This window comes from Hemibagrus wyckioides, linkage group LG15 (genome assembly GCF_019097595.1).
Source record: "Hemibagrus wyckioides isolate EC202008001 linkage group LG15, SWU_Hwy_1.0, whole genome shotgun sequence".
Lineage (NCBI taxonomy): Eukaryota > Metazoa > Chordata > Actinopteri > Siluriformes > Bagridae > Hemibagrus > Hemibagrus wyckioides.
In genome coordinates this window covers 20,382,501-20,407,500 of record NC_080724.1, presented here as the reverse complement: position 1 = coordinate 20,407,500, position 25,000 = coordinate 20,382,501, and the positions used below count along the sequence as shown (strand labels likewise).

General features: G+C 38.6%; 1 protein-coding gene across 3 annotated transcripts in view; it reads left to right on the top strand.

Moving 5' to 3' along the window:
* l1camb (L1 cell adhesion molecule, paralog b) overlaps positions 1-25,000 on the top strand; it is a 48,590-nt gene that overhangs the window by 22,788 nt on the left and 802 nt on the right. The window contains exons 3-29 of one of the 3 annotated variants that reach the window (XM_058409786.1): positions 1,995-2,009; positions 3,871-3,973; positions 6,963-7,132; positions 7,755-7,880; positions 8,023-8,193; positions 8,370-8,481; positions 8,937-9,121; positions 9,363-9,494; positions 9,600-9,743; positions 9,867-9,978; positions 10,136-10,296; positions 10,706-10,865; positions 11,029-11,156; positions 11,461-11,562; positions 11,783-11,983; positions 12,190-12,260; positions 12,412-12,637; positions 13,736-13,851; positions 14,034-14,283; positions 15,507-15,629; positions 15,767-15,943; positions 16,903-17,016; positions 17,848-17,991; positions 18,101-18,232; positions 18,637-18,709; positions 19,006-19,017; positions 21,168-25,000. The exon at positions 21,168-25,000 is cut by the window's right edge and continues 802 nt beyond it. In XM_058409786.1, coding sequence (XP_058265769.1) covers positions 1,995-2,009; positions 3,871-3,973; positions 6,963-7,132; positions 7,755-7,880; positions 8,023-8,193; positions 8,370-8,481; positions 8,937-9,121; positions 9,363-9,494; positions 9,600-9,743; positions 9,867-9,978; positions 10,136-10,296; positions 10,706-10,865; positions 11,029-11,156; positions 11,461-11,562; positions 11,783-11,983; positions 12,190-12,260; positions 12,412-12,637; positions 13,736-13,851; positions 14,034-14,283; positions 15,507-15,629; positions 15,767-15,943; positions 16,903-17,016; positions 17,848-17,991; positions 18,101-18,232; positions 18,637-18,709; positions 19,006-19,017; positions 21,168-21,444 — 3,737 coding nt within the window. In that variant the 3' untranslated portion in view covers positions 21,445-25,000. The remainder of the gene's footprint in view (positions 1-1,994; positions 2,010-3,870; positions 3,974-6,962; positions 7,133-7,754; positions 7,881-8,022; positions 8,194-8,369; positions 8,482-8,936; positions 9,122-9,362; positions 9,495-9,599; positions 9,744-9,866; positions 9,979-10,135; positions 10,297-10,705; positions 10,866-11,028; positions 11,157-11,460; positions 11,563-11,782; positions 11,984-12,189; positions 12,261-12,411; positions 12,638-13,735; positions 13,852-14,033; positions 14,284-15,506; positions 15,630-15,766; positions 15,944-16,902; positions 17,017-17,847; positions 17,992-18,100; positions 18,233-18,636; positions 18,710-19,005; positions 19,018-21,167) is intronic. The other 2 variants (XM_058409788.1, XM_058409787.1) reach the window with 2 other exon arrangements.

Genomic DNA, 25,000 nt, shown 5'->3' with positions numbered 1-25,000 from the left:
GTCCTAAAGTGCTTCATTCCTCTTATACCACAGTGAGTTATCAAAAACTACAATGTTCTGTAATTAAAGAGCAGATACATACTTTTTATCCATTTCTGCTTACATTTAATGCCATGTTACAGAGAAACCAACAACAGTCTTGACACTGGAGACTCCTTCCATTAAATAATTCATTATATGTCTGCCATATTTGATCATATTCTATGTCCTCAATTTTTTTTATTTTATTTTTTGAGCCTGATCACTCGTTAATAAATGAAACATCGCTGTGGTATAAGTGAATAACTCACTTCAGACTGTGTGTTTATAAAAAGAAATATATAACACAACACACGTGTTATTAACTTATTACTTACTTGTTGTCATGATTACATTCAAACTAGCTGTAGCACTAATCCAATACCCAGTATCAGTACACAGTATAAACCAGCATCAGTTCCCAGTATTAGAATCCAGTATACACAGTAGTATTCCCAGTATCAGTGCCCAGTATACCAAGTATTAGAATCCGGTATAGCCAGTACTGGAATCAAGTATACACAGTAGTATACCCACTATAACCAGTATCAGTGCCCATTATTCCCAGTATCAGTACCCAGTATGGCCAGTACCAATATCCAATATACCTAGTATCAGTACCCAATATACCCAGTATATCCAGTATCAGTTCCCAGTACACCTGTATATCCAGTATACACAGTATCAATACACAATATCTCTAGTACAAGTACCCAATATACCCAGTATCAATAGCTAGTATACCTATTATCTCTACCCAGTATACCAAGTATTAGAATCCAGTATACTCAGTATTAGAATCCAGTATAGCCAGTACTAGAATCCAGTATACACAGTAGTATACCCACTATAACCAGTATCAGTGCCTATTATTCCCAGTATCAGTACCCGGTATGGCCAGTACCAATATCAAGTATCGATACCCACTATAACCAGTATCAGTACCCAGTATACCCAGTATCATTTCCCTATATACCCAGTATCAGTATCCAATATAGCCAGTATACCCAGTATCAGTATACAGTATGCCCTGTATCAATATCCAATTTGCCAAGTGTTTGTGCCCAGTATGCCCAGTATTAGTTCCCAGTATACCCAGTATCAATACCCAGTATATCTAGTATCCGTCCCAATATACCCAGTATACCTAGTATCAATACCAAATATACCCAGTATCAGTACCCAGTATCAATACCCAGTATACCTAGTATCAACACCCAATATACCCAGTATCAGTACCCAGTATCAATACCCAGTATACCTAGTATCAGTACCCACTATATCCAGTATACCCAGTATCAATACCCAGTATACCTAGTATCAGTATCCACTATACCCAGTATCATTACCCAGTATAACTAGTATCAGTACCCAATATGTCCAGTATACACAGTATCAGTAGCCATTATACCCAGTATCAATACCCAGTATACCTAGTATCAGTACCTACTATATCCAGTATACCCAGTATCAATACCCAGTATACCTAGTATCAGTACCCACTATATCCAGTATCATTACCCAGTATAACTAGTATCAGTACCCACTATACCCAGTATCATTACCCAGTATAACTAGTATCAGTACCCAATATGTCCAGTATACCCAGTATCAGTACCCAGTATACCTATTATCAGTACCCACTATACCCAGTATCAGTACCAGGTATCAATACCCAGTATACCTAGTATCAGTACCCAGTATACTCTGTAGATGTTTTAGATAAACAGACAGCTGAATGTTAACACTGTGACACTGTGTATTAATTTAACTGCTGATGTGAGAGTGTAATATTTACATGTCTGTTACTAATGATCATGACTAACATCCAATACCCTCTCCCTCCCGCTCTCCACTCGTCTGTGTGGGGTTTACATTATCATCCCCTCTGCTCTGCTTCACGGTATGGGAATGATTTATTCTGTTATCTTTCATCTTTCTCTATTCCTTCCTTCTGGCATCCGCGGGCTCGACAGATAAGATTTCTGACAGTGAGTCTATTTCTTTCTCTTTTTATTTCTCTCTTAGCCTTAGTCTAAGTCTCTTAGTCATAGTCTCACAGTCTCTCAGTCTCTTAGTCTCAGTCTCTTACTCTTAGTCTCAGTCTCTTAGTATTAGTCTCTTAGTCTTGTCTCAGTCTCAGTCTGTTAGTAGCAGTCTCTTAGTGTCTTAGTCGCAGTATCTTAGTGTCTTAGTCTCAGTCTCTTAGTCTCAGTCTCTTTGTCTTAGTCTCTTAGTCATAGTCTCACAGTCTCTCAGTCTCAGTCTTTTATTCACAGTCTCTTAGTCTCAGTCTCTTACTCTTAGTCTCAGTCTCTTAGCCTCAGTCTCAGTCTTAGTCTCTTAGTCTTGTCTCAGTCTGTTAGTTGCAGTCTCTTAGTCTCAGTCTCTTAGTCTCAGTCTCTCAGTCTCAGTTTCTTAGTCTCAGTGGATAAGTGGATAAGTTTTTGAATCGAACTATTCAGCCTGGAGTTGGGCAACGTGACAATATTATATAATAGCAATATCATGATGACAATACACTTTTCTGAGACGTTGTGGAAAGTCATTTTTACACAATTAAAATCAGTCATTTGTTCAATAAAAATTGATTCTGTTAAGTCTGCCTAAGTTAAAATGCCATACCAAAAGTATATATGAGGTAAAAGCATATGTGAGGTAAAAGTATGCATATATGAGGTAAAAGCATATATGAGGTAAAAGCATATATGAGGTAAAAGTATGCATATATGAGGTAAAAGCATATATGAGGTAAAAGTATGCATATATGAGGTAAAAGCATATGTGAGGTAAAAGTATGCATATATGAGGTAAAAGCATATGTGAGGTAAAAGTATGCATATATGAGGTAAAAGCATATGTGAGGTAAAAGTATGCATATATGAGGTAAAAGCATATATGAGGTAAAAGTATGCATATATGAGGTAAAAGTATGCATATATGAGGTAAAAGCATATGTGAGGTAAAAGTATGCATATATGAGGTAAAAGCATATATGAGGTAAAAGTATGCATATATGAGGTAAAAGCATATATGAGGTAAAAGTATGCATATATGAGGTAAAAGCATATATGAGGTAAAAGTATGCATATATGAGGTAAAAGCATATATGAGGTAAAAGTATGCATATATGAGGTAAAAGCATATGTGAGGTAAAAGTATGCATATATGAGGTAAAAGCATATGTGAGGTAAAAGTATGCATATATGAGGTAAAAGCATATATGAGGTAAAAGTATGCATATATGAGGTAAAAGCATATGTGAGGTAAAAGTATGCATATATGAGGTAAAAGCATATGTGAGGTAAAAGTATGCATATATGAGGTAAAAGCATATGTGAGGTAAAAGTATGCATATATGAGGTAAAAGCATATATGAGGTAAAAGTATGCATATATGAGGTAAAAGTATGCATATATGAGGTAAAAGCATATGTGAGGTAAAAGTATGCATATATGAGGTAAAAGCATATATGAGGTAAAAGTATGCATATATGAGGTAAAAGCATATATGAGGTAAAAGTATGCATATATGAGGTAAAAGCATATATGAGGTAAAAGTATGCATATATGAGGTAAAAGCATATATGAGGTAAAAGTATGCATATATGAGGTAAAAGTATGCATATATGAGGTAAAATAAATTGATTAATCACTATTATAAATAGGTTTATAAATAATTAATGATTATTATTTAAATGTATGACTGGCAGTTTTGTGCCCAAATTTATATATCATGTAACACATAGCAATTTGTCGTATTGCCCACTGCTACTCCACAACAGTTAAGATTTAACAAAAGCCTGTTTTTCAGCTCCAATATTTAACTGTGTGTGTGTGTGTGTGTGTGCAGTGCAAGAGCCTCCGTTGATCACACTACAGTCCAAGTCCTACACAGCCTGCTACACAGACGACATCTTTCTGCAGTGTGAAGCGAGCGGCAACCCCAAACCCACGTGAGTCCTCACCGAGCCTCAGCAAAAAAACACAAAAATGAAGGAGTGAAATATTATCAAACCATAAATCCTGCAGTCCTTAAACTCCTTAATGTGGAAGACTTGAGTCTGTTTAAAATCTTCCCGAAAGCTCTTCTTTCCCCTTTCTTCCAATCTTAGCTCTCTGTTCTCTTCTTTTCTTGTCATCTCTTTCTCTTCTCCTCTCATTCTTTCTCTTCATTTGCCTTATTTTTGTCATCTCTTCTCTTCTCTCGTTTCTTTATTATTCCTTATTATTATTCTCTTCTCAGTTCATTTCTTCTCTTCTCCATTTTTCTCACTTATTCTCCTATCTTCTCATCTTCTCTAGTCTCGTCCTCTTTTTCTCTTTCTTAAATTGTTTTCTCTTTTCCTTTCTTATTCTCTTCTCTTCTCTTCTTTTTGATTTATTTTATTTTCCCTTTCTTCTAATCTTGTCTCTTCTTTCTTGTCTTGTCTTTCTCTTCTCCTCTCCTCTCACATCTTCTCTTCTTTTTTCTTCTCTTCTCATTTCATTTATTTTGTCTTTCCCTTTCTCTTTCCTTTTTTTCTCACTTCTTCTCTTCTCTTGTCTGTTTATTGTTTACTGCTCTCTTCTCTCCTGGTCTCTTCTCCACTCATTTCCTCATTTCTCTTCTCCACTCATTTCCTCATTTCTCTTCTCCACTCATTTCCTCATTTCTCTTCTCCACTCATTTCTCATTTCCTCTCTTTACTTCTGTTCTCTTCTCATTTCATTTCCTCTCCTTCCCTCTTGTCTAATTGTTTATTTTATTGTTTTCTCTTTTCCTTTCTTATTCTCGTATCATCTCTTCTTTTTCTCACCTCTTCCAATTTCTTTTATTTTCCCTTTACTTTAATCTTGTCTCTTGATTTTTGTTGTCTTTCTTTTCTCCTCTCCTCTCGCATCATCTCTACTTTTTTCTTCTCTTCTCATTTCATTTATTTTGTGTTTCCCTTTCTCTTAGTCTCTTCTCTTTCCTGTTTTCTCACTTCTTCTCTTCTCTTCTCTTCTCTTCTCTTCTCTTCTCTTCTCTTCTCTTCCACTGCTCTACAGACCGAACAGAATGAACATCTCCATAGTGCAGAAACACCAACATTGTAAAAACGTAAATATTTCAGCTACATCACCCAACGCTACTTATTTCTATTAACGTGATTACGTTATAAATTCATCTCTGTATAAAAGCGTCCGCTACACAGCACTAATTCATTTGCATGTAACGCAGCGAAAAGCTTTGACTCAGGCTTCTAAATGAAGTTGATTCACACTGCATAAAACCGCCAGCGCTTACAAAAACAAGCGCTGGGAAGCTTTATATCCTGATGCTTTATTTACTGTTGACTCCTTTTCGTCTCCTCTCATGCCTTCAAATTTCCTTATCGGAGACGGAGTCGAGCCAAAAGCCTGCATGGAAAGCTGTTTATTAAATTAAACAGCCGGCTATTAATCTGAATTTATTCCTCTGAACCTCCTAACCTCCGGCCGCACTGATAGGAACGCTAGCTGCAGATCATTTCCGCCCAACAGATACGCTATTGTGTGCCGTGTGAACCGCAGTCCTCTCATGCCTTTTCTGACTCCATGCCATTTCGTGATAAACAGATTCTTCGGAAATACGTCCGAGTGCAATGAAAGAATACAGTTTTATGAGAAATGTCTGGAACGCACACAAACTCTGCTCCAAATGTGGTCCATTATCGAGGACACTGTTTGACATTCTGCAGTCGGGTTCCTTTTGTGTTTGTGCTTGCTAAATATTAAGTGCAGTTCCTGTTTATTCTTTCACAAATTTAGTGATATTGGCAGTGTTGAGTTATTCACTGTCTCCAGATGTTAACTCTCAGATGTTGTGAACTCGGTCGATTCTGTGTCCTAAAATGTTTCCTAAAAGTTATATCCAGTCCTATGCTCACAATAACACACAACAAATCAATAGGCATTTTTATTCACCTGTTCAACACAACACAAGAGAGCACTGGTGGCTCAGTGGTAGGTTTCTCGCCTAGTATTTAGTATTTTTTGTTATATTTCTATTTAATTAATTAATTTATTAATTTTTATTTATTACCTTATTACCTATGCTTGTGGATACTGCTGGATTCGTCCCATTGGGATGAATAAAGTATCTATCTATCTATCTATCTATCTATCTATCTATCTATCTATCTATCTATCTATCTATCTATCTATCTATCCATACATCCATCCATCCATCTATCTATCTATTGTTACATACAAAATGGAAGCTAGGACGTCACAGAGAAACAAACATCAAGAAAAAACAATCAAACCCCACTGCAGTTCCAATATAATTTGTATGTATATACAGTATATGGCCAAAAGTATGTGGACATCTGATCATCAAACCCATATGTGCATTTTGAGCATCATATTCCAGATTTAGAACCTCCACTCTTCTGGGAAAGCATTCCATTGGATTTTGGGGGCGTGGCTGCAGGGATTTGTTTTCATTCAGCCACAAGAGCATCAGTGTGGTCAGGCACATGGAGGTCTGGGGTGCTGTTGCTCTTCCAGTTCACTGCAGAGGTCTTCAGTGGGCTCGAGGTCAGGGTTCTGTGCAGGTCACTCGAGTTCTTCCATTGCATCCTTGGCTAATTTTGGTTTTTATAGAGCTTGCTTTGTGGACAGGGGTATTGTCATGCTGGAACACGTTTGGTCCAGTAAAGAGAAATTGTAGTGCTGCAGCATGCAATGCTATCTGCAACTGTGAGCTTACAAATCTGTGGCAACAGTTTAGTTAGTGGGAAGGCCCACATATGGGTGTCCAAAAACCTTTGTCCATATAGTGTATTTACTTTAATCTCATGACTGGTGTTTAAGATTAAGATTAAGATAAGCTTCCTGTACCTGTTAGCAACAGGCTTTAGCAAAGCTAAAGAATCAAACATGGTTTGGTTTATGGTTATGTACTCATTCTCCTTCCTCCTTCTCTGACCTTGTGTCCAGTTTTCGATGGGTGAAGGACGGACAACATTTCACCGAGAAAGTGGACGATTTGGGAACTATTAGAGCTAACGAAAGTAAAGATATGAAATTTTACCATGGGAAATACCGCTGCTACGCATCAAACGAGCTCGGGACGGCCGAATCCGAACTGATAGACCTCAACACAGAGCGTGAGTTTTTCTGTTTCTCTTTTTCTCATCCCTTCCTTCTCCTTCACTCAGCTTCTTGGAAACTGTTAGCAAGATCTGACTAGCATTTTGTACACCCACATGTTTTTCAAACTAATTTTAAATAAGATAGTTTGATTAACTATTTAAGAAAGGAAGCCTGGGGTTGGGAATATTCCCTGTTTACTGTAGCTAGCATTTTCTGCATAGCTAACTTTATAAAGATGTATTTAGAGTTGATTCTTTATTTGTCACATATATATTACTGCACTGTGAAATACTTTTGTCGTATATACCATCCTTGGGGTCAGAGCAGGGGGCCTTGCTCAAAACCAAAGACCTTATTTCATGCATTTAATTAAAAAACTCGTTCAAAATTAGCCTTTGGAGAAGGAGAAGAGTTTAATATGTGAGCTTATTTCCGGGCGTATAGGACTCACATGTGCCCTCTGGTGGTGCATGGAAAAATTGTCAGTGGTGGCTGTGATATTTCTGGAAACTACTGTTTAAGTACCATCTTTAATATTTTATCTACCTTTTAAAGTCCAGTATATTTCGATGAGCTTTTAGCTTAAGCCAAGAATATTAGAATTTTTATTTACATATTTCTATTTAACTCCTGCAGCCGTTCCAGTTCTGTCAGTGAAAGAGAAGCGGGTGGAGAAGATCGTCAGCGAGGGTGAAAATGTGGTTCTACAATGTAATATCCCAAACAGCACAGTGAACTCGTACGTCCACTGGATGGACAAGAGTGAGTCTTCTTAATACCTGTTACATTTACCAACCCCGCTGTTTTCCCAGACCTCATTTAATATTTAATGGACAAGCTTAGCAATATTGCAGGGTTTTTTTTTAGCTTTCTAGCATGTCCGTATTGTTGTGTTTTTCCTCAGAACTGATGCATATTAAGCAAAGTGAGCGCGTCATCATCGGCCTGAACGGTAATCTGTACTTCGCCAACGTGCAAACCCGGGACACCAGAAACGATTACACCTGCTTCATCCAGTACGTCCAAGCCAGAGCCATTTTATCCACAGAGCCAGTCTCTCTCACTGTTAGACCCTGTGAGTAACAGTTCAACTCTCCACTCTTCCCAGTGCATAATAAACTAATTAGCTAAAAAAAAAAAAAAAAAAGGTACACTCTTAAGGTTACACTAGCACTTTATTTAAGACACAAAGGATGTGGCTACTGTTAACATTGCTTCCTCTTCCTCTTCTTCTTCATCTTTTTAATAAAGCAAATGAGCTGGTAAACAGACCGCCCGGTCTTCACCGTCCTCAGGGCAAAAACAGCACTTATGTTGCTCTCCGAGGCCAGACTCTCATCCTGGAGTGTATTCCATATGGCCTGTAAGTATAAAACTATCCATTAGTAAATGTTATGCTAGGTATAAGCACGAAGAAATGTAGCTTTCCTTCGTTTTTTGTGGCTTGCTGTTTCCTAGTTTCTTTAAAAAATATATTGTTACTTATAATATATAGAAGATCAGCCTTCTGTTGGTCCAGCGGCAGGATCCTGTGCTCTCATTGCCCTGCCCTGGGTTCGATTCTCGGGCAGGGCTCTAACCCCTGAAGCCATTGAAGGGTTAACTCATTTTATACAACTGAGCCTTTAGGGGTTAGGGGCCTTGCTCAGGGGCCCAGCAGGGGCAGCTTTGTGGACCTGGGATTTATACTCACAATCTTCTGATCAGTAGTCCAAACACCTTAACCACTAAGCTACCACATCCATCAGCAATATAGATCCAAACTCTTACCTTTTGTGTGTGTGTGTGTGTGTGTGTGTGTGTATGTTTGCCCTCTAGGCCAACTCCCACAATCAAATGGGAAAGGAAAGACGCCCTGCTTTCCTCCAGTCAAGCAACCGAGGAGCGTTTCGGCCGCTGGCTGGAGTTCTCGTCCATCACGGAGAACGATGATGGAGAGTACACCTGCACAGCCTCTAATGGAATAGAAACGGTCACACATTCGTACACGGTCAACGTAGAAGGTAACTACACACACTTACTAATAATAATAAACAAATCCTGTCATGCTGTAAGTTTTCTGGCTCCTCCCCTCTCAGAAGCTCAGATAAAACGATCGCCGGGGTAATTACGACTTGAGAGGTCGTTCGTGTGGAACTTCCTAGTGGGAAACTCGTATTTAGGATAATTCCGAAAGCATATGAAGGCAGCACAGATGTCACAAGGTGAAGAGCTGGTTTGTGATTGGTTGTTGTCTGTGTCCAGCCACTCCCTACTGGATTAAGCTGCCTAAGAGTGCTCGATACTCACCGGGAGAGACGGTCAGACTGGACTGTCAAGCTGGAGGCATTCCTACACCTAACATTACATGGAGGATTAATGGAGTGCCCCTCTCTGGTACACACACACACACACACACACATTTGCTTTCTCTTGTTCTTTTTTTGCATAGTTATATTATAATTATATTAAAATGATGTTTGTGGTCTGTGTGGTGATCAGAGACAATTCCTGAACCAAAGCGCAGTGTAGAAGGCGGGACTTTAATACTGACTAAAGTGAATACCACTGACACGGCTGTGTATCAGTGTGAGGCCTCCAATAAACACGGAGCCACCCTCCTTAACATCTACATCCACGTCATCGGTCAGTCACTACTCTGGACCTCTCTCTCTCTCTCTCTCTCTAACTGTGTAGATCAAATGAATCTGCTTCAGCTATGCCTAATCGAGCTTTCTCTCTCTCTCTCTCTCTCTCTCTCTCTCTCAGAACTGCCCCCTCAGATTCTGACTGAAGACAGTCTTGTGTATCGAGCGACCGAGGGCTCCACAGTGTATCTCAGCTGCAATACTTTTGGTTCTCCGCGGCCACAAGTCACATGGTCAGTGTTGTGTTTCTGTCATGAGCCCTTCTCTTCCACAAAAACACAATACAACAGTCTTTATCATTTAATGCTGTCATGTTATTTATGTGTGTGTGTGTGTAATGGTGTGATGTTATTTTTGCACACGTGTGTATTATGTTGTTGTGTTATTCAGGGAGAGTGAGGAGTTCGGTCCGGTTCTGTCCAACCCGAGGATGTCTCAAATGACCAATGGCACGTTACACATCAGCAAAGTGAGCCACAAGGACTCAGGAACATACCTGTGTTTAATCAAAGCCGCCAATCTGTCCATTACTGCACATCTGGACATACTGAGTGAGACTCACACACACACACACACACACGCACACATACACACACATGCACACACACACATGCACATGCACACACACACATTAAGTTTGATACCATATCTTTTTGTATAGATTCTTTCTTTCTTTCTTTCTTTCTTTCTTTCTTTCTTTCTTTCTTTCTTTCTTTCTTTCCTTCCTTTCTTTCTTTCTTTCTTTCTTTCCTTCCTTCCATCATTTTTCTTTCTTTCTTTCTTTCTTTCTTTCTTTCTTCCTTCCTTCCTTCCTTCTTTCTTTCTTTCTTACTTTTAGTTTCTTATTATTACTTTTGTTTAGCTGTATTTTTGTCTTTATTTTAAAGCTCAGTTCATCTTTTATCATTTCTTACTTCTCATTTCTCTGGTTAATTTTCTTTTTTTTACGTCTGGCTCTAGACAAGACTCGGATCCTGACCCCTCGTCACGACCACCGGATTTTACGAGGAACTACGTTGGTGTGGCAGTGCAACTACGAGGTGGACGCTCGACTCTTGAAGCCGCTTATCCAGTGGAGGAAAGATGACAAAAAAATCGCAGAATTACCTCAAGATAACAAGTAAACCCTCTGACTTTCTGTGCTTCTGTAAAGCTGTTTCAAGACAAGCACCATTGTTAAAAGTGCTATACAGATAAATGAAATTGAATTGAACTGAATTTCAGCACTAACAAGTAGATTTCAGTTCTATATGTAATGATGTTTTTGTTCATGGGATCTGCAGATACACAATGTTCCAAAATGGATCACTGATGATCCGTGACATCAACGATGAAGATTCTGGACTCTACACATGTGAGGTCATAACCCGTCTGGACAACGATAGAATCACTGGATCACTGACTGTGATCGGTGAGAATCTCTCTGCTTGATACATGATATATGTCGATTAATTAAAATCTAGATAAATGAATACATGAGTGAATGATGAGTAGATGAATCAGTGTATGAGTAAGTAAATAAGTGAAGGAGTGAGTGAATGGAGAGGAGAGTGAATGGATGAGTGAGTGAATAAGTGAAGGACTGGAAATATATGAAGTGAAGGAATGAGTGTATGGAGAACGTGAGGGAACGAGTAAGTGAATAAGTGAATGAATGGATATATGGGTAAGTGAAGGAATGAGTGAATGAGTGAATATTATCTTTCCCTGTGTAGATAAGCCTGAACCTCCTCACTCTCTGAAGCTGATTGAGAAGGCGAGTCGCAGCGTCACTCTGTCCTGGAGCCCTGGATACGATAACAACAGCCCTGTGAACGGTGATTGACTTTGATTGTCTTTCGTTCATTCCTAATATTTTTATTTATTGACTATTTTATTTTAGTTTAGTTTAATCTTCTTTAAGCCCCCTATAGTACACTCCCTAACACAGTACAAATCTCTGAGCCAATCAGAGCACAGAGTTTGAAAGACTTGACATCCTATTCAACACTATTAGTGTCTGAGGCCTGACGAATCTCTCTTTCTCTGCTCCTGTAGAGTTTGTGATTGAGATGCATGAAGAATTGCACACAGGAGCCTCGAGCTGGAAGGAGGAGAAGCGTGTTCCTGCTGAAATCCATCAACTGGAGATTTCTCTCCTTCCCTTCTGCAAGTACCAGTTCCGAGTGGCGGCGGTTAATGAGATCGGCACGAGTGAATTCAGCCAGGTGTCTGGGTCGTACACCACACCTGCTGCAGGTAACAGCATCGCCGGCTGATCGTGGCGTGTATGATAAATAATCTCACGCACATTTTTCGTCCAGTTGTACAGCAGTAACTAGCTAAAGTTATTAGACTGGACTTTTGCCATCTTGCTGTTTTCTTGATGTTGCTCACATGCACCCGAAAACAAACAATAAAAAAATTTCTCAGTAGCTAATAGTAGCTGTTCACATCGCTTGCAGAACCTGACCTGGTCCCGGGGAACGTGAGGAGTGAATCTACAAATCCAGAAAGCATGATCATCACATGGGAGGTATGGAGTGACTCAAGACAAGGTGTAAAATCATTTAGATGCACATCCAGGTTTATAGACCAGTTTTAGTGAAGCTACATTTACATATACAGCAATTTTCTCTTTCTCTCTCTCTTTCTTTCTCTCTGTCTGTCTGTCTGTCTATCCTCAGGCTCTGGAGCCAAAGCACTTTAACGGCCCAGATTTTCAGTATAAAGTGTCCTGGCGTGAAGCAGATGACCCTAAGGGTGCCTGGCAGTCTCAGAATGTTTCTCATCCTCCGCTTGTAGTCAAAGAAACAAACACCTTCACACCCTTCGAGATCAAAGTGCAGGCGGTGAACAACATTGGCGAAGGACCGAGTCCTGATGCTGCCATTGGCTACTCAGGAGAAGATGGTACGCTTCACTTACTCCCTCTGAAACAAAACACACGCGGCACATGGGTCTTGAGGTTTCTTCCTCACGTCCTCGCAGGGAGGCTCTGCCTTGCTCATTAGAGAAAATTTTATATTTTTATCCAGTGGATATATAATGGTATAATAATATATATAAGTGTCATTTTTATTGTAAATGTTTTGAACATTTTTGGTAACATGACAAGCTGCATATCAGTGTTAGAAGCAGGAAAAATGGACAAGCGTAAGGATTTGAGCGAGTTTGACGAAGGGCCAAATTGTGATGGCTAGACCACTGGATCAGAGCATCTCCAAAACTGCAGCTCTTGTGGGGTGTTCCCGGCCTGCAGTGGTCAGTATCTATCAAAAGTGATCCATGGAAGGAACAGTGGTGAACCGGTGACAGGGTCATGGGCGGCCAAGGCTAACTGATGCATGTGGGGAGCCTGTGTGGTCCGATCTAACAGACGAGCTACTGTTGCTCAAACTGCTGAAAAAGTTAATGCTGGTTCTGATAGAAAGGTGTCAGAATACACAGTGCATCTCAGTTTGTTGTGTATGGGGGTGCACAGCTGCAGACCAGTCAGGGTGCTCATGCTGACCCCTGTGCACTGCTGAAAGTGCCAACAAAGGGCACATGAGCATCAGAACTGGACCACGGAGCAGTGGAAGAAGGTGGCCTGGTCTGATGAATCATGTTTTCTTTTACTTCACACGGATGGCCGGGAGCATGTGCGTCGTTTACTAGGAAAACACATGACACCAGGATGCACTATGGGAAGAAGGCGAGCCAGTGGAGGCAGTGTCATGCTTTGGTCAATGTTCTGCTGGGAAACCTTCTGGTCCTGCCGTGCATGTGGATGTTACTTTGACACGTACCACCTACCTAAGCATTGTTGCAGACCATGTACACCCTTTCATGGAAACGGTATTCCCTGATGGCTGTGGTCTCTTTCAGCAGGATAATGCACCGTGACACAAAGCAGAAATGGTTCAGGAATGGTTTGATGACCACAACAACCAGTTTGAGTTTCAAGTAATCACAGCTGCAGATTCATCATCTCAGTCACTTTTCTCTCTCTCTCTTTGTTTCTTATAGTTCCCCTGGAGGCCCCGACTAAAATTAATGTGAATCTGGTTAATGCCACAGCTGTATCGGTCACATGGGAGCCAGTCAGCAGGAAGTCTGTGCGTGGACATCTTCTTGGCTACGTGGTACGTTTTTAACAAAGATATAAAGGGTTTGTCTCAGAATTCAAGTGACCTTTCTTCATTTGGACATGAATGCGGGACAATTCCAAATAAAGTCCCACATGCTGGTGAGATACAGGTTAAATGGTATAGCACTGTTCTTTGAGGTTTGAATTTTGTGTGTGTGTGTGTGTGTGTGTGTGTAGATCTACCTGAGGAGGTTGGGTCATGCACACCACAGGAAAGAGAAGCGAGCACTAGCTACGGTGAGAGACATGGTACGAGACATGGCGCATACGATGGAGGAAAGACGAGTGATTGTCATGAACGGAAAAGAGGACGAGATTATGAGCGGCCTGGAGTTCTACTCTAATTATGAGCTGTCCATCGCAGCCTTCAACAGCAAGGGGGAGGGGCCTCAGTCTAGTCCCAAACACTTCCAGACACCTGAGGGAGGTGAGAAAGCAGAATAACGTCAGAGGCTATGTGGCTATCATGAGCAAGTCATAATGAGGCTGTTTATTACATCATTTCCTGTTTAACTTATCACGCCAAGATTCTGGTGACATCCTTAAGATTTTCTCAGTGTAATATATTTATATTATATTAATATTTAATGTTTTTGTGATGATGTAGGTACACAGACCTGGCAACCCTTTCACAGTAAAAAAATGTTGGGGCCTTAATGAATGAATGGAAGAAAGAAAGAAAGAAAGATAGAAAGAAAGAAAGAAAGAAAGAAAGAAAGAAAGAAAGAAAGAAAGAAAGAAAGAAAGAAAGAAAGAAAGAAAGAATGAATGAATGAATGAAAGAACGAACAAAAGAATGAATGAATAAATGAACAAAAGAATGAACGAACAAATAAATAAATTAAAGAATGAACAAACAAATGAAAGAACAAATGAATGATTGAAAGAATGAACAAAAACGAAAGAATGAATGAAAGAATGAATGAACAAACGAACGAAAGAATGAACGAATGAACAAACGAAAGAATGAATGAACGAACGAACAAAAGAATGAACGAATGAACAAATGAAAGAATGAATGAACGAATGAACAAACGAAAGAATGAATGAATGGATGAACAAACGAATTAACAAAAGATTGAATGAATGAACGAACGAACAAAAGAAAGAACGAACAAACAAGTGAACGAAAGAATGAATGAATGAAATACAGACAGACAGATAGACAGACAAAGAAAGAAAGAAAGAAAGAAAGAAAGAATAACAGTTTTACAGAGAAATGATTTCTTAATTATGAATTATTTTCTTTTTAAAATTTCATTGTATATCTCTCTCTCTTTAGATAGATAGATAGATAGATAGACAGATAGATAGATAGATAGATAGATAGATAGATAGATAGATAGATAGATAGATAGATAGATAGATAGATAGATAGACAGATAGATAGATAGATAGATAGATAGATAGATAGATAGATAGACAGATAGATAGATAGATAGATAGATAGATAGATAGATAGATAGATAGATAGATAGATAGATAGAGACCTGACCTTATTACTGTCTTATTGCACAGCATAGTATTTTATTCCTTTAATATTCTGTTCTGTGTATTAAAATGGTTTAAAATGTCCTATATTGCCTGAAGTGTGTGTGTGTGTGTGTGTAAGACACCTGTATTAATCCCTAACCCTCCTCCTGCTTCCAGCTCCTGGCCCTGTTTTAAACCTGAGATTTGAGAGTCCTTCAGAGTCTCAGCTGACGCTCTTCTGGAAAAAACCCCACAAGACCAACGGGATCCTGAGAGGATACGTTATAATGTACCAGGAATGTACGTCATGTTTTTTTATTAGCATGTGACCATGATGATGAGTATGAGAAAGTGCTAATAGTCTCATATAGTCTAATAATGATGGGGTGAGAGCTTTAAAGCAGGAACGTTTAATATTAATAATTTATGTTCTGTAGTTGTGGAGAACGGTAACAGCCTGCTGCAGGAGATGCAGATCGACGATCCGACTGTGATGCAGTACACCATGGACAAACTGGATCCCAGAAATCACTACATTTTCTCCCTGAAAGCTTTTACTGACGCTGGAAAAGGAGAATCTGTCCACATTAACGCCACCACCTTACTCGACGGAGGTAAAGACTGTGACATTATTTTCTTTTTCATTTTTTCTCAAGAGAACTACTGTTTACACAAAACGCAGGGTTTCAGTGACTGTACAAAACACATTACAGTGGAACCTCGGGTTCGGAATGCCCTCCCTTATGAATTTTAGCCTTAAGAATTGAGATTTTGCAAGAAAGTTGCATCGGCATACGAAGCATTTTCGGCATACGAACGAACCGAACCGAACACTGGCGTATGTCCAGGAGCCGTTCAAAACTTGTTAGCGTCAGTGGAAAGCCAAGCGAAGCGACTTTTTTACGCTGTAAAAGGTGTCCTGGTTCTGTTTCAGAACCCCAGGGTAAATACCGGTAGTAACCCCGCTTAGTGTGTGAAACCTAACCAGGATTAAAAGCTGGGTTTCTAAACGCCTAGAACCCAGGGTTAACCTCAGTGTGAAAAGCTCTTGTATGATTACAGCAGCAACTCTAATAATTCTACAGCATCCATGTGACATCGTATCACTGAAGCGAGGGCGAGACTTTTACTAAATATTCCTTCAGGGTTTAACATCAGGAACCTGATATGAACGTCTGAAAGCCCGGTGTGAACAGTAGGAGGAGATGATGCACATATGCCACACAAAGCACTGGGTCATAGCAAATTAAGTTATTAAATACTATGTAATAATCAGCTTTATTTGTTTTGCGATTTTAACGACAGATATTGTCACAAAACAGCTTTACAAAAGGTAAATAAATATATTTTATTTCTTTCTCATTGAAGGATTTTTATTTAAAAAGGAATAAACATTTATTATACTGTTTGTTCCATCCGTTTATAATTTATTTATTATGTCTGTTTAATAAATTTTCTCTCTGCGGGATTTTTATGCATTTTCCTTCATCCACACAGACAGACATAATTGTTTTTAATTAAACTTCTAAATAATTTTTTCTTATTATTTTCTTTTTCTTTTTTTTGTGAACAGTTCCACCAACTTCTGTAAACGTGACAGTGGGAGAAACGGCTGTGAATCTGAGCTGGGTTCCAGGAGAACGACAACGAAACATGGGCTTCACAATTCTTTACCAGAGGAACAACGGTGAGAGAGAGAGATGGCAGAAAATCAGGAGAGAAAGAAATAGGGGATGAAGGGGATTCTCAAAAATCATAATATCTGTTTAGTTTGATAAAAATTTGTTAAAGTTTGATTACGATGCTTTATGCTTTATAAAAAAATTTAAAAAAAAGCTCCAAAAATAGTTGTAGATAAATACTGTATGACTTATTTTTTTTATTATTGTTTTTATTATTATTTATATTATTAACATTTCACTCTGTAACTGCACAAATTATTAAGATATTATATAGATAAATTATTTGTAGATAAATTGTTTTTATATTAAATCAGCTGCTTCAAAATAAACATTATCTTGCAATTTATCCATAGGTGCATTTATTGCAGAGAATTTATTGCAGACTCCTTAGCTTGAAATACATTTTTATTCATTTTCTTCTGTTGTCTCTTGTGCTTTATACTCAGATTTTTTAAATTAGTTAAATTATTAAATATATTTTTTAAATAAATTATTAAATTTATAATAATTTATTATACATGTTATTATCATTTAAATATTACAATTTAAATTTAATAAATTTATAATTATTATTTTAGAATATTTATATATTTTTTTATAAATAATTAAATTAAATTATTTAAATTATTAAATACTTTTCATTATTATTTTTTATGTTATTTTTGTAACTACTTTCATGAAGTAATCATGAGTAAATCATGAGTAAAAATCATGGTGGGACGCTGGCAGTCTGGAGGCTCTATATCGCTTAGCGCAAGAAATAGTCCTGTTCCCATTAGTCCATGTAGTCAGAGTGTGTAAATGTGTGTGTGTGTGTGTGTGTGTGTGTGTTTTAGGTGAGTGGGAGGAGTCAGAGCCGGTGAATTTGACACAGGGATTTTATCAGCTTCAGGGATTGAAAGCCAGCTCGTCCTACCGTCTCAAAATCAACTCCAACAACCTCACATACTGGACAGAAGACCTGCAGACCAAAGGACCAAGTACAGCTCCTTTTATCATTTTTAGCTCTCTTCTTCCGGTAGTGTTCACAGGGTTAAATTTTAGAATTAAACCCAAAATAATAATATGGCTTTTATTTCGGTGGCTCAGTTATAGACGGCGTGTCCAGAAACTTTGCCACTGAGGGCTGGTTCATCGGCCTCATCAGCGCCTTGGTCCTGCTGCTGCTCCTCCTGCTCATCCTCTGCTTCGTCAGGAGGAGCAAAGGAGGAAAATATTCAGGTAACACACACACCTACATCACAGTATGTCTGTGTAAATGCACTTGGTCTAATAGGTTAGCGTTTCTATGGTAACAGCATACCCAGCCATATCACTGATATCCTGATGTTTCCTGTAATGTATACTAAGGACTCTCCAGCCTCAGAGCTTCGTCACAGTCTGAAAAATTCTGCTTTCTTTCTGGTTTCTAACTGGCATGACAAACTGCCTTGTTCGCATCAAGAAAGATTAAAAGAAGGCTGGTGAGGAAACAACCGTTTATAGCTGCTGGAACGGAAGAGATAACCGAAGCTATGATGAAACTATGATTTATGCATCACACTACCCTGTACTATGACAGCACAGTCTCTGTATTGTTTTTGTCATGTTTGGCTCTAATCTAAATCTTTCAATCTTTATAACAGTGAAAGATAAAGAGGAAGGGCAGATCGACTCGGACGCGAAACCCATGAAGGATGAAGGGTTTGGAGAGTACAGGTACCTCTTTAGTCCGAGAGCATGAACAACATCTGAGTTATTTCATAAACAACACTCCATCACCGAACAGTGGTTTCTGATTGGTTGTGATCCATACGGTGCATTCTGATTGGCCGAGAGCAGGACTGATTACCTGGTTTCTTGCATGTAGAGAAATGAATCAGTTCCAGGGGCGGGCGTTAAGAAACAACAGCAATAATTAAAACATACACAAACTGGCAAAAGTGTTAGTGTGTTAATATTAACGCTGAGACTTGATTATATTTTTATTCTCTCAAATGCTGACAATATTGCAGATCTCTCGAGAGGTAAGTTTCAAACATTTGTTGATAATAATAATAATAATAATAATAATAATAATAATAATAATAATAATAATAATGTGTGATGAATCTTGGGTGTTAGTTTGCAGTGTTAACAGTATTTTATTTATCTATCTGCCTTATTTATTCCAGTCTGTGTTTTATTCCATGCATCTGATAATCGAAATGATAATTTTGTTGATGAAAGGATAAATTCATCTTCTTAGATACACTGCTCAAAAATAATAATTAAAGGAACATTGTGAAAACACATCAGATCTCCATGGGGAAAATATCATGCTGGATATCTACACTGATATGGACTGGGTAATGTGTTAGGAATGAAAGGATGCCACATCATGGAAATTAAAATGATCAACCTACAGAGGGCTAAATTGATGCCAGTCGAGCTCCACGGTGCCGGGCAGTGAGCACAGGGCCCATTAGAGGACTTCGGACCCTCAGGCCACCTTCATGAAGCCTGTTTCTGATTGTTTGGTCAGAGACATTCACACCAGTGGCCTGCTGGAGGTCATTTTGTAGGGCACTGGCAGTGCTCCCTGCACAAAGGAGCAGATGGGTTAAGGTACCTTCTACGGCCCTGTCCAGCTCTCCTAGACTAACTGCCTGTCTCCTGGAATCTCCTCCATGCTCTAGAGACTGTGCTGGGAGACACAGCAAACAATCAGGCAATGGCACATATTGATGTGCCATCCTAAAGGAGTTGGACTGCATGTGCAACCTCTGTAGGGTCCAGGTATCGCCTCATGCTACCAGTAGTGACACTGACCCTAGCCAAATGCAAAACTAGTGAAAAACAGTCAGAAAAGATGAGTAGGGGGAAAAGATGTCAGTGGCCTCCACCTGTAAAACCGTTCCTGTTTCTCATTGTTGCCCATCTAGTGCACCTGATGTTCATTTCATTAACACCAAAGCAGCTGAAACTGATTAACAACCTCCTCTGCTACTTAACTCTCCACATGAATATCCCAGGAGCTTAACTGACTTGATGCTATACTCTGATTAAAAAATGTTCCTTTAATTTTTTTGAGCAGTGTATAATCTCATTATACTTATTACCTGTGAAATATTTTCCCTGGGGGATTGTAAGCTCTGAGTAAACAGAATGCTGGGTTGTGTAGTTTGAGATAATCTTGAGTATCTTGATAACCTGACGTTTCACACTGTACCTAAACCTTGACCTAACCTTCTTCTAATTTGCATATTTGTGTATCAACATCCATGATTGGATAAATCCAGTGTCGACCGCTTGAAATAACGTCTCGCCTCACGCTTTCACATCAATGAGGAAAAAAGTTCAGATCTACCTGAGAAAGTATCATCTTTCACAGATTCGTCATGTAGTTGACCATGTGTGCATTCATTGATATTCAGCTTTCTCTATTTTTTCAGTGTTGTGTATTGTGTATTTTCCCCTTGTCACAGCACAATTCCATGATGTTCAGTGTTTTGCCTCCTGACTCTGTCTACCGAGTCGTTTTTGTTCAGTATTGTTCAGCTACGTCCTGGTTTACACCTTATACAAAGGTGCTGTTCAGTTTCTGACTGGGTGTCTGTTGCTAAGCAACAAGCTGTAACATTTTAAAACTGGATCGATTCACACTGTACACGTTTAGCACCACACTGTGGAGTTAACACTGCAAAAAGCATCTAAATTAGACGTGAGATCTGTTCCACTAGCTGGGGTTAAAGCAGGGTTTAGATTGATGATAACCTGGAGTTAAGCTCAGTGTGAAAAGCCCTATTAAGGTACACTATATTGCCAAAAGTTTTGTCTTGGTATGAAGCTGAAGCATTAAGAGTTCCTTTCACTGGAACTAAGGGGCCGAGCCCGACCCCTGAAAAACAACACCTGAATTCATTGATTTGGAGGGGTGTCCCAAAACCTTTGGCAATATAGTGTATATTTGGCAAAATGTCTTGTAATTCTTTTTTGTTTAATTGTCTAAATATTAGTTTTTGCCTTATATATAATCTGATTATTTGCTATAAAAAGCCTGAAAAATAACAAATGATGATTAGACTATCCTACTCAACAGATTGTGCTAAATAGTCTGTGTGAATGAGGAGAACTGACCTCATCTACCAGCTTATCTTGTTGTCCTGATTTGATTGGTGTTTATTTGATTATTTAGCAGCGACAGCGACGAGAAGCGTTCATACAGCCAGCGCTCGCTGTGTCCCGATCTGAAGCGCGAGAGCGAAGACAGTCTAGGGGAGTACGGAGACAGCGTGGACATCCAGTTCAATGAGGACGGCTCATTTATCGGGCAGTACAGCGGCCGCAGAGACACACAACCCTACGCGCACGGTGAGCATGAGAGCTCAGGCGTCCCGTCCCCGAATAAACCCAACCCTCCACCCAGCAACAGCTTCCCCACCTCCATCACCGGCACCTTCGGGGGGAACTGAGGAACCCAGGAACGACTCTGCTGCATCATGAGAGACACTGAGACAGAGAGATCAACCTGACCTAATACTGGCATTCATTCATAAGTAAACAAACATCACTAATTCTCTGGCTAACTCTCATTAAATAAAAAAAGACACAAAGGGGACCGAAAAATATTCCATCACTGCCGATGACGTTAACAGTTTTTAAAGCACACGCATGCTCATAAAATTAAACACGTGTGTGTATATATATATATATATATACTGTATACACACACATATATATATATATATAAATAGTAGTTTAAAGGCCTGGATAGACCTCTCTTTCAGCTCTTTAATGTCTCCGCCCCCTTTTTTTCTTTTTATGTTTGCCTTAATGAATATGCAAATTGGTGTGTTTCTGACCTGTGTGTTCCAACACACACCCACACACACACCAGTATTCCACAGATTTTAAAGTCTAATTGCCTTTGATAGTTCTTATATTGGTTTAAATAGGAGAACATTTGCATCCAACGTGACCAACAGGAGAGAAATAAGGAAACCTTTAACTCAGGAAATCTGGAACCGTGACTTACGGTTTATAAATCGGACCAATAAAAAGTGGATAAAAATGAAAGTAATTCACCGACCATGTTATGTTTACACGATATGCGCTTGCTTAGATACGAGGTTAATTAGCTAACTCGTTCTAGACGAGTATTGATTAGGTCCCGAATCACCCTAAACATCTGATGCAATCATTCTCTCCATAACGATACGATTGTGTATCAGTTGAAACAAAATTAGCCTGAACCAAGGAATCACTTCAAGCATTCTTATTAATGCTTCTTTTTTTTTTAATTAAATTTCCATGTTCAACAGAAGAATAGATATATTCACAAGCGTAGACAAGACAAACCAATCACAGGGAATATTAACGAAGGGGCGTGGCCAGGGCGGGGCTGTGGCATGAGTGAGGAAACCAGGGAACAGAGGAGGCCTGTGTAACACACAGGATTGATTTGTATAATCACTCAAACTACAACTTAACAGGTTTGTGGTGTGGAGTTTGTGTTAGATGAGTCTTTCCAGGCCTTCAGAAAAGACACGACATAAAAAAAAATCAAAGATTCCAGATGAGCGTTCACCAACGCTGTCTTTCTTTTGTCCGGGTTTACAGCTGAGCATGACATCGAGCTCAATCTAGCCTGTGTGTGCTTTCCAACATCATCTTCTGTAACGTTTCCTGTCAATCCCGGCAAACACGAACACTAGAATTCAAATGACACGAAAATGTGTGGGAATAACTTCATACTAATAATCCATACCAACTTACACACTACAACATCATTATAATGGGGTTTTTTTTTTCAGTCCAAAATGGCTGACATGAACATTATATTAGCATGCTGATACAGTGGAATAGTGAAACAACACACACACACACACACACACGTTTCTGTTCTCATTACACAGAGAAACATCTCTTCATATTTATAAATTTGTCTAATAATCAATCATTTCCCAGAAATCAGAGTCAGGGACTTAACAGAACCAGGAGTGGCAATGATGTCTTATATGTCTTAGGGATTGTAAAAAAAAATAAAAAATAAAATATCCACGGTATATATACACATTTTGTTTAGCGTCACAATAATCATGTCCGTTGTTCATAATTGTTTATTTTGCACTATAGCTTTTTTTGGTTGTTGTTGTTTTTTTGTTTTTTTTTAAGAAATATTTTTTAACTTCTTACATTTTGTCACGTTTTTTTAATTTTTATGTCATTTCTACAACATAATTTTTTTTATACATTTTTATTTTTTAAAATATTTACATTAATGCGCAATTATTCCGATCGAGACAGTTTGTGTACTATAGCAGTATATGTATCTTGTATGCCTGTGGGATTAAAAAAACACATCCTTTTTTATTTCTTTTTTTTGTCATATCAGTTTTTCATAAGCAGATGTCTATTATTTTGCCATATATATTTTTTTTTATTTGAAAAAATACGTTTTTTCCCCAGTACATTTTAATTTGATATGTGTAATTTTTATTTACACTTTCCTGTACATTTTTTAAAAAAATATTTACTTTATTAATGGACAGTTACTCAGTCATGTTTGTGTTAATTCCAGCATTATATTAATAATAATTATAATAATAATGACATACTGTATCATAGCAGCATATGTATGGTATATGCCTATATGTACAGCGTGTACACGTGTGAACGTCCGACACGTTTATGACTCTTCATATCTTATTTTCAAGCAATTCAGGACTCGTGTATGTGTATCATTACCGGTGTATTGTCATCCGCAGGGTGTTCAGTCATGTAATTGTTGCTACTCGCTATAAGGTTTAGGCAAAAAAAACCTCTACAGCCCAAAATCTGTGCTTATTTTTCCCCCGTATTCCTAATATCTGTGAATCCAAACTGAGCTCTATTAGCCGTAGATGCTAAGCGCATGAATCTCCACACTGATATGGCGAATCTCTCTGTAAGGTTTGTGCCTGTTTTTCCCCCCCTCGTAATGCTGAATTTTTTGAATATGATGCCTTATGTCTTTTTCTATTTCCACCTGTCTTTTTAGTATCTGTCCATCTGAGGTAACGCCGAGCATGAGGTGTAGTTTAGCTAGGCTTGTGCCGAATGTTGGGCCATATATATATATATATATATATATATATATATATATATATATATATATATATATATATATATATCATGATATACGGTTAACGGAGACGCTATTTATGTGTTTCATTTGGGAGAAAATGTTGACTTGAGTAGCTTTCTTATTACCATTTTTATTTATTCGACATCAGAGATGAAGTCAGTCTCATTTAGCCGATAAAACGAGTTTGAGTTTGCTAGGCAAGTTAGCCTTTTAGCTCATAGCTTTCTACTTTAAACCAGATACAATGCCAAAACATGGATTAGCTAACTGCTAGCTAGCGTGGAGAGAGATTTTTAAAAGGAATGTTCCCTGAAAATGTGGACAACACGTCTGTTGCCCCGGCTGAGGAATTTGTTTACAACCTTTCCTTTAAGCTGCTCAAAAACAGTCATATTTGCGTTTGTTTATTGCCAGAAATGATTCCAGTGGTTATGTTTAGCTAGCTGTATGACAGGCATGAAAATGAACTTGCTAGCTAGCATTAGTTAGTTGGCTAGCTAGTTGTTTATTACAAATGTTGACATCAACACTTAATACAATATTGTTACGGTTATCTAATAAAGCGTGTGCTGTTAGATATGTGGAAGCCTGTGGTCATTAGCTGCCTTGCTAGTTACTATTAAGTTTTTTTGTTTTTTTTTAGAATTAGCTAGCTAATGTAGCGCATCCTGACAGAACTTTCTAGCTTGTGTCAGTTTTGTTAGCCACCTTGATTTTTGCTACAGGATTAGGGCTTAAAAAGCCTTATTGTTTTTGTATCCAGGTATTTGTATCCATGAGCAAGCAATAGCTAACTTTCCCCTTTTGGATTTTATAAAAAAGTCAGGTTAGTATTTCTGCAAAAAGCAAAAATTAAAACCAGTAGTCTCATGTTTGTGTGTCATTTGCTGTAAGTAGTTTTT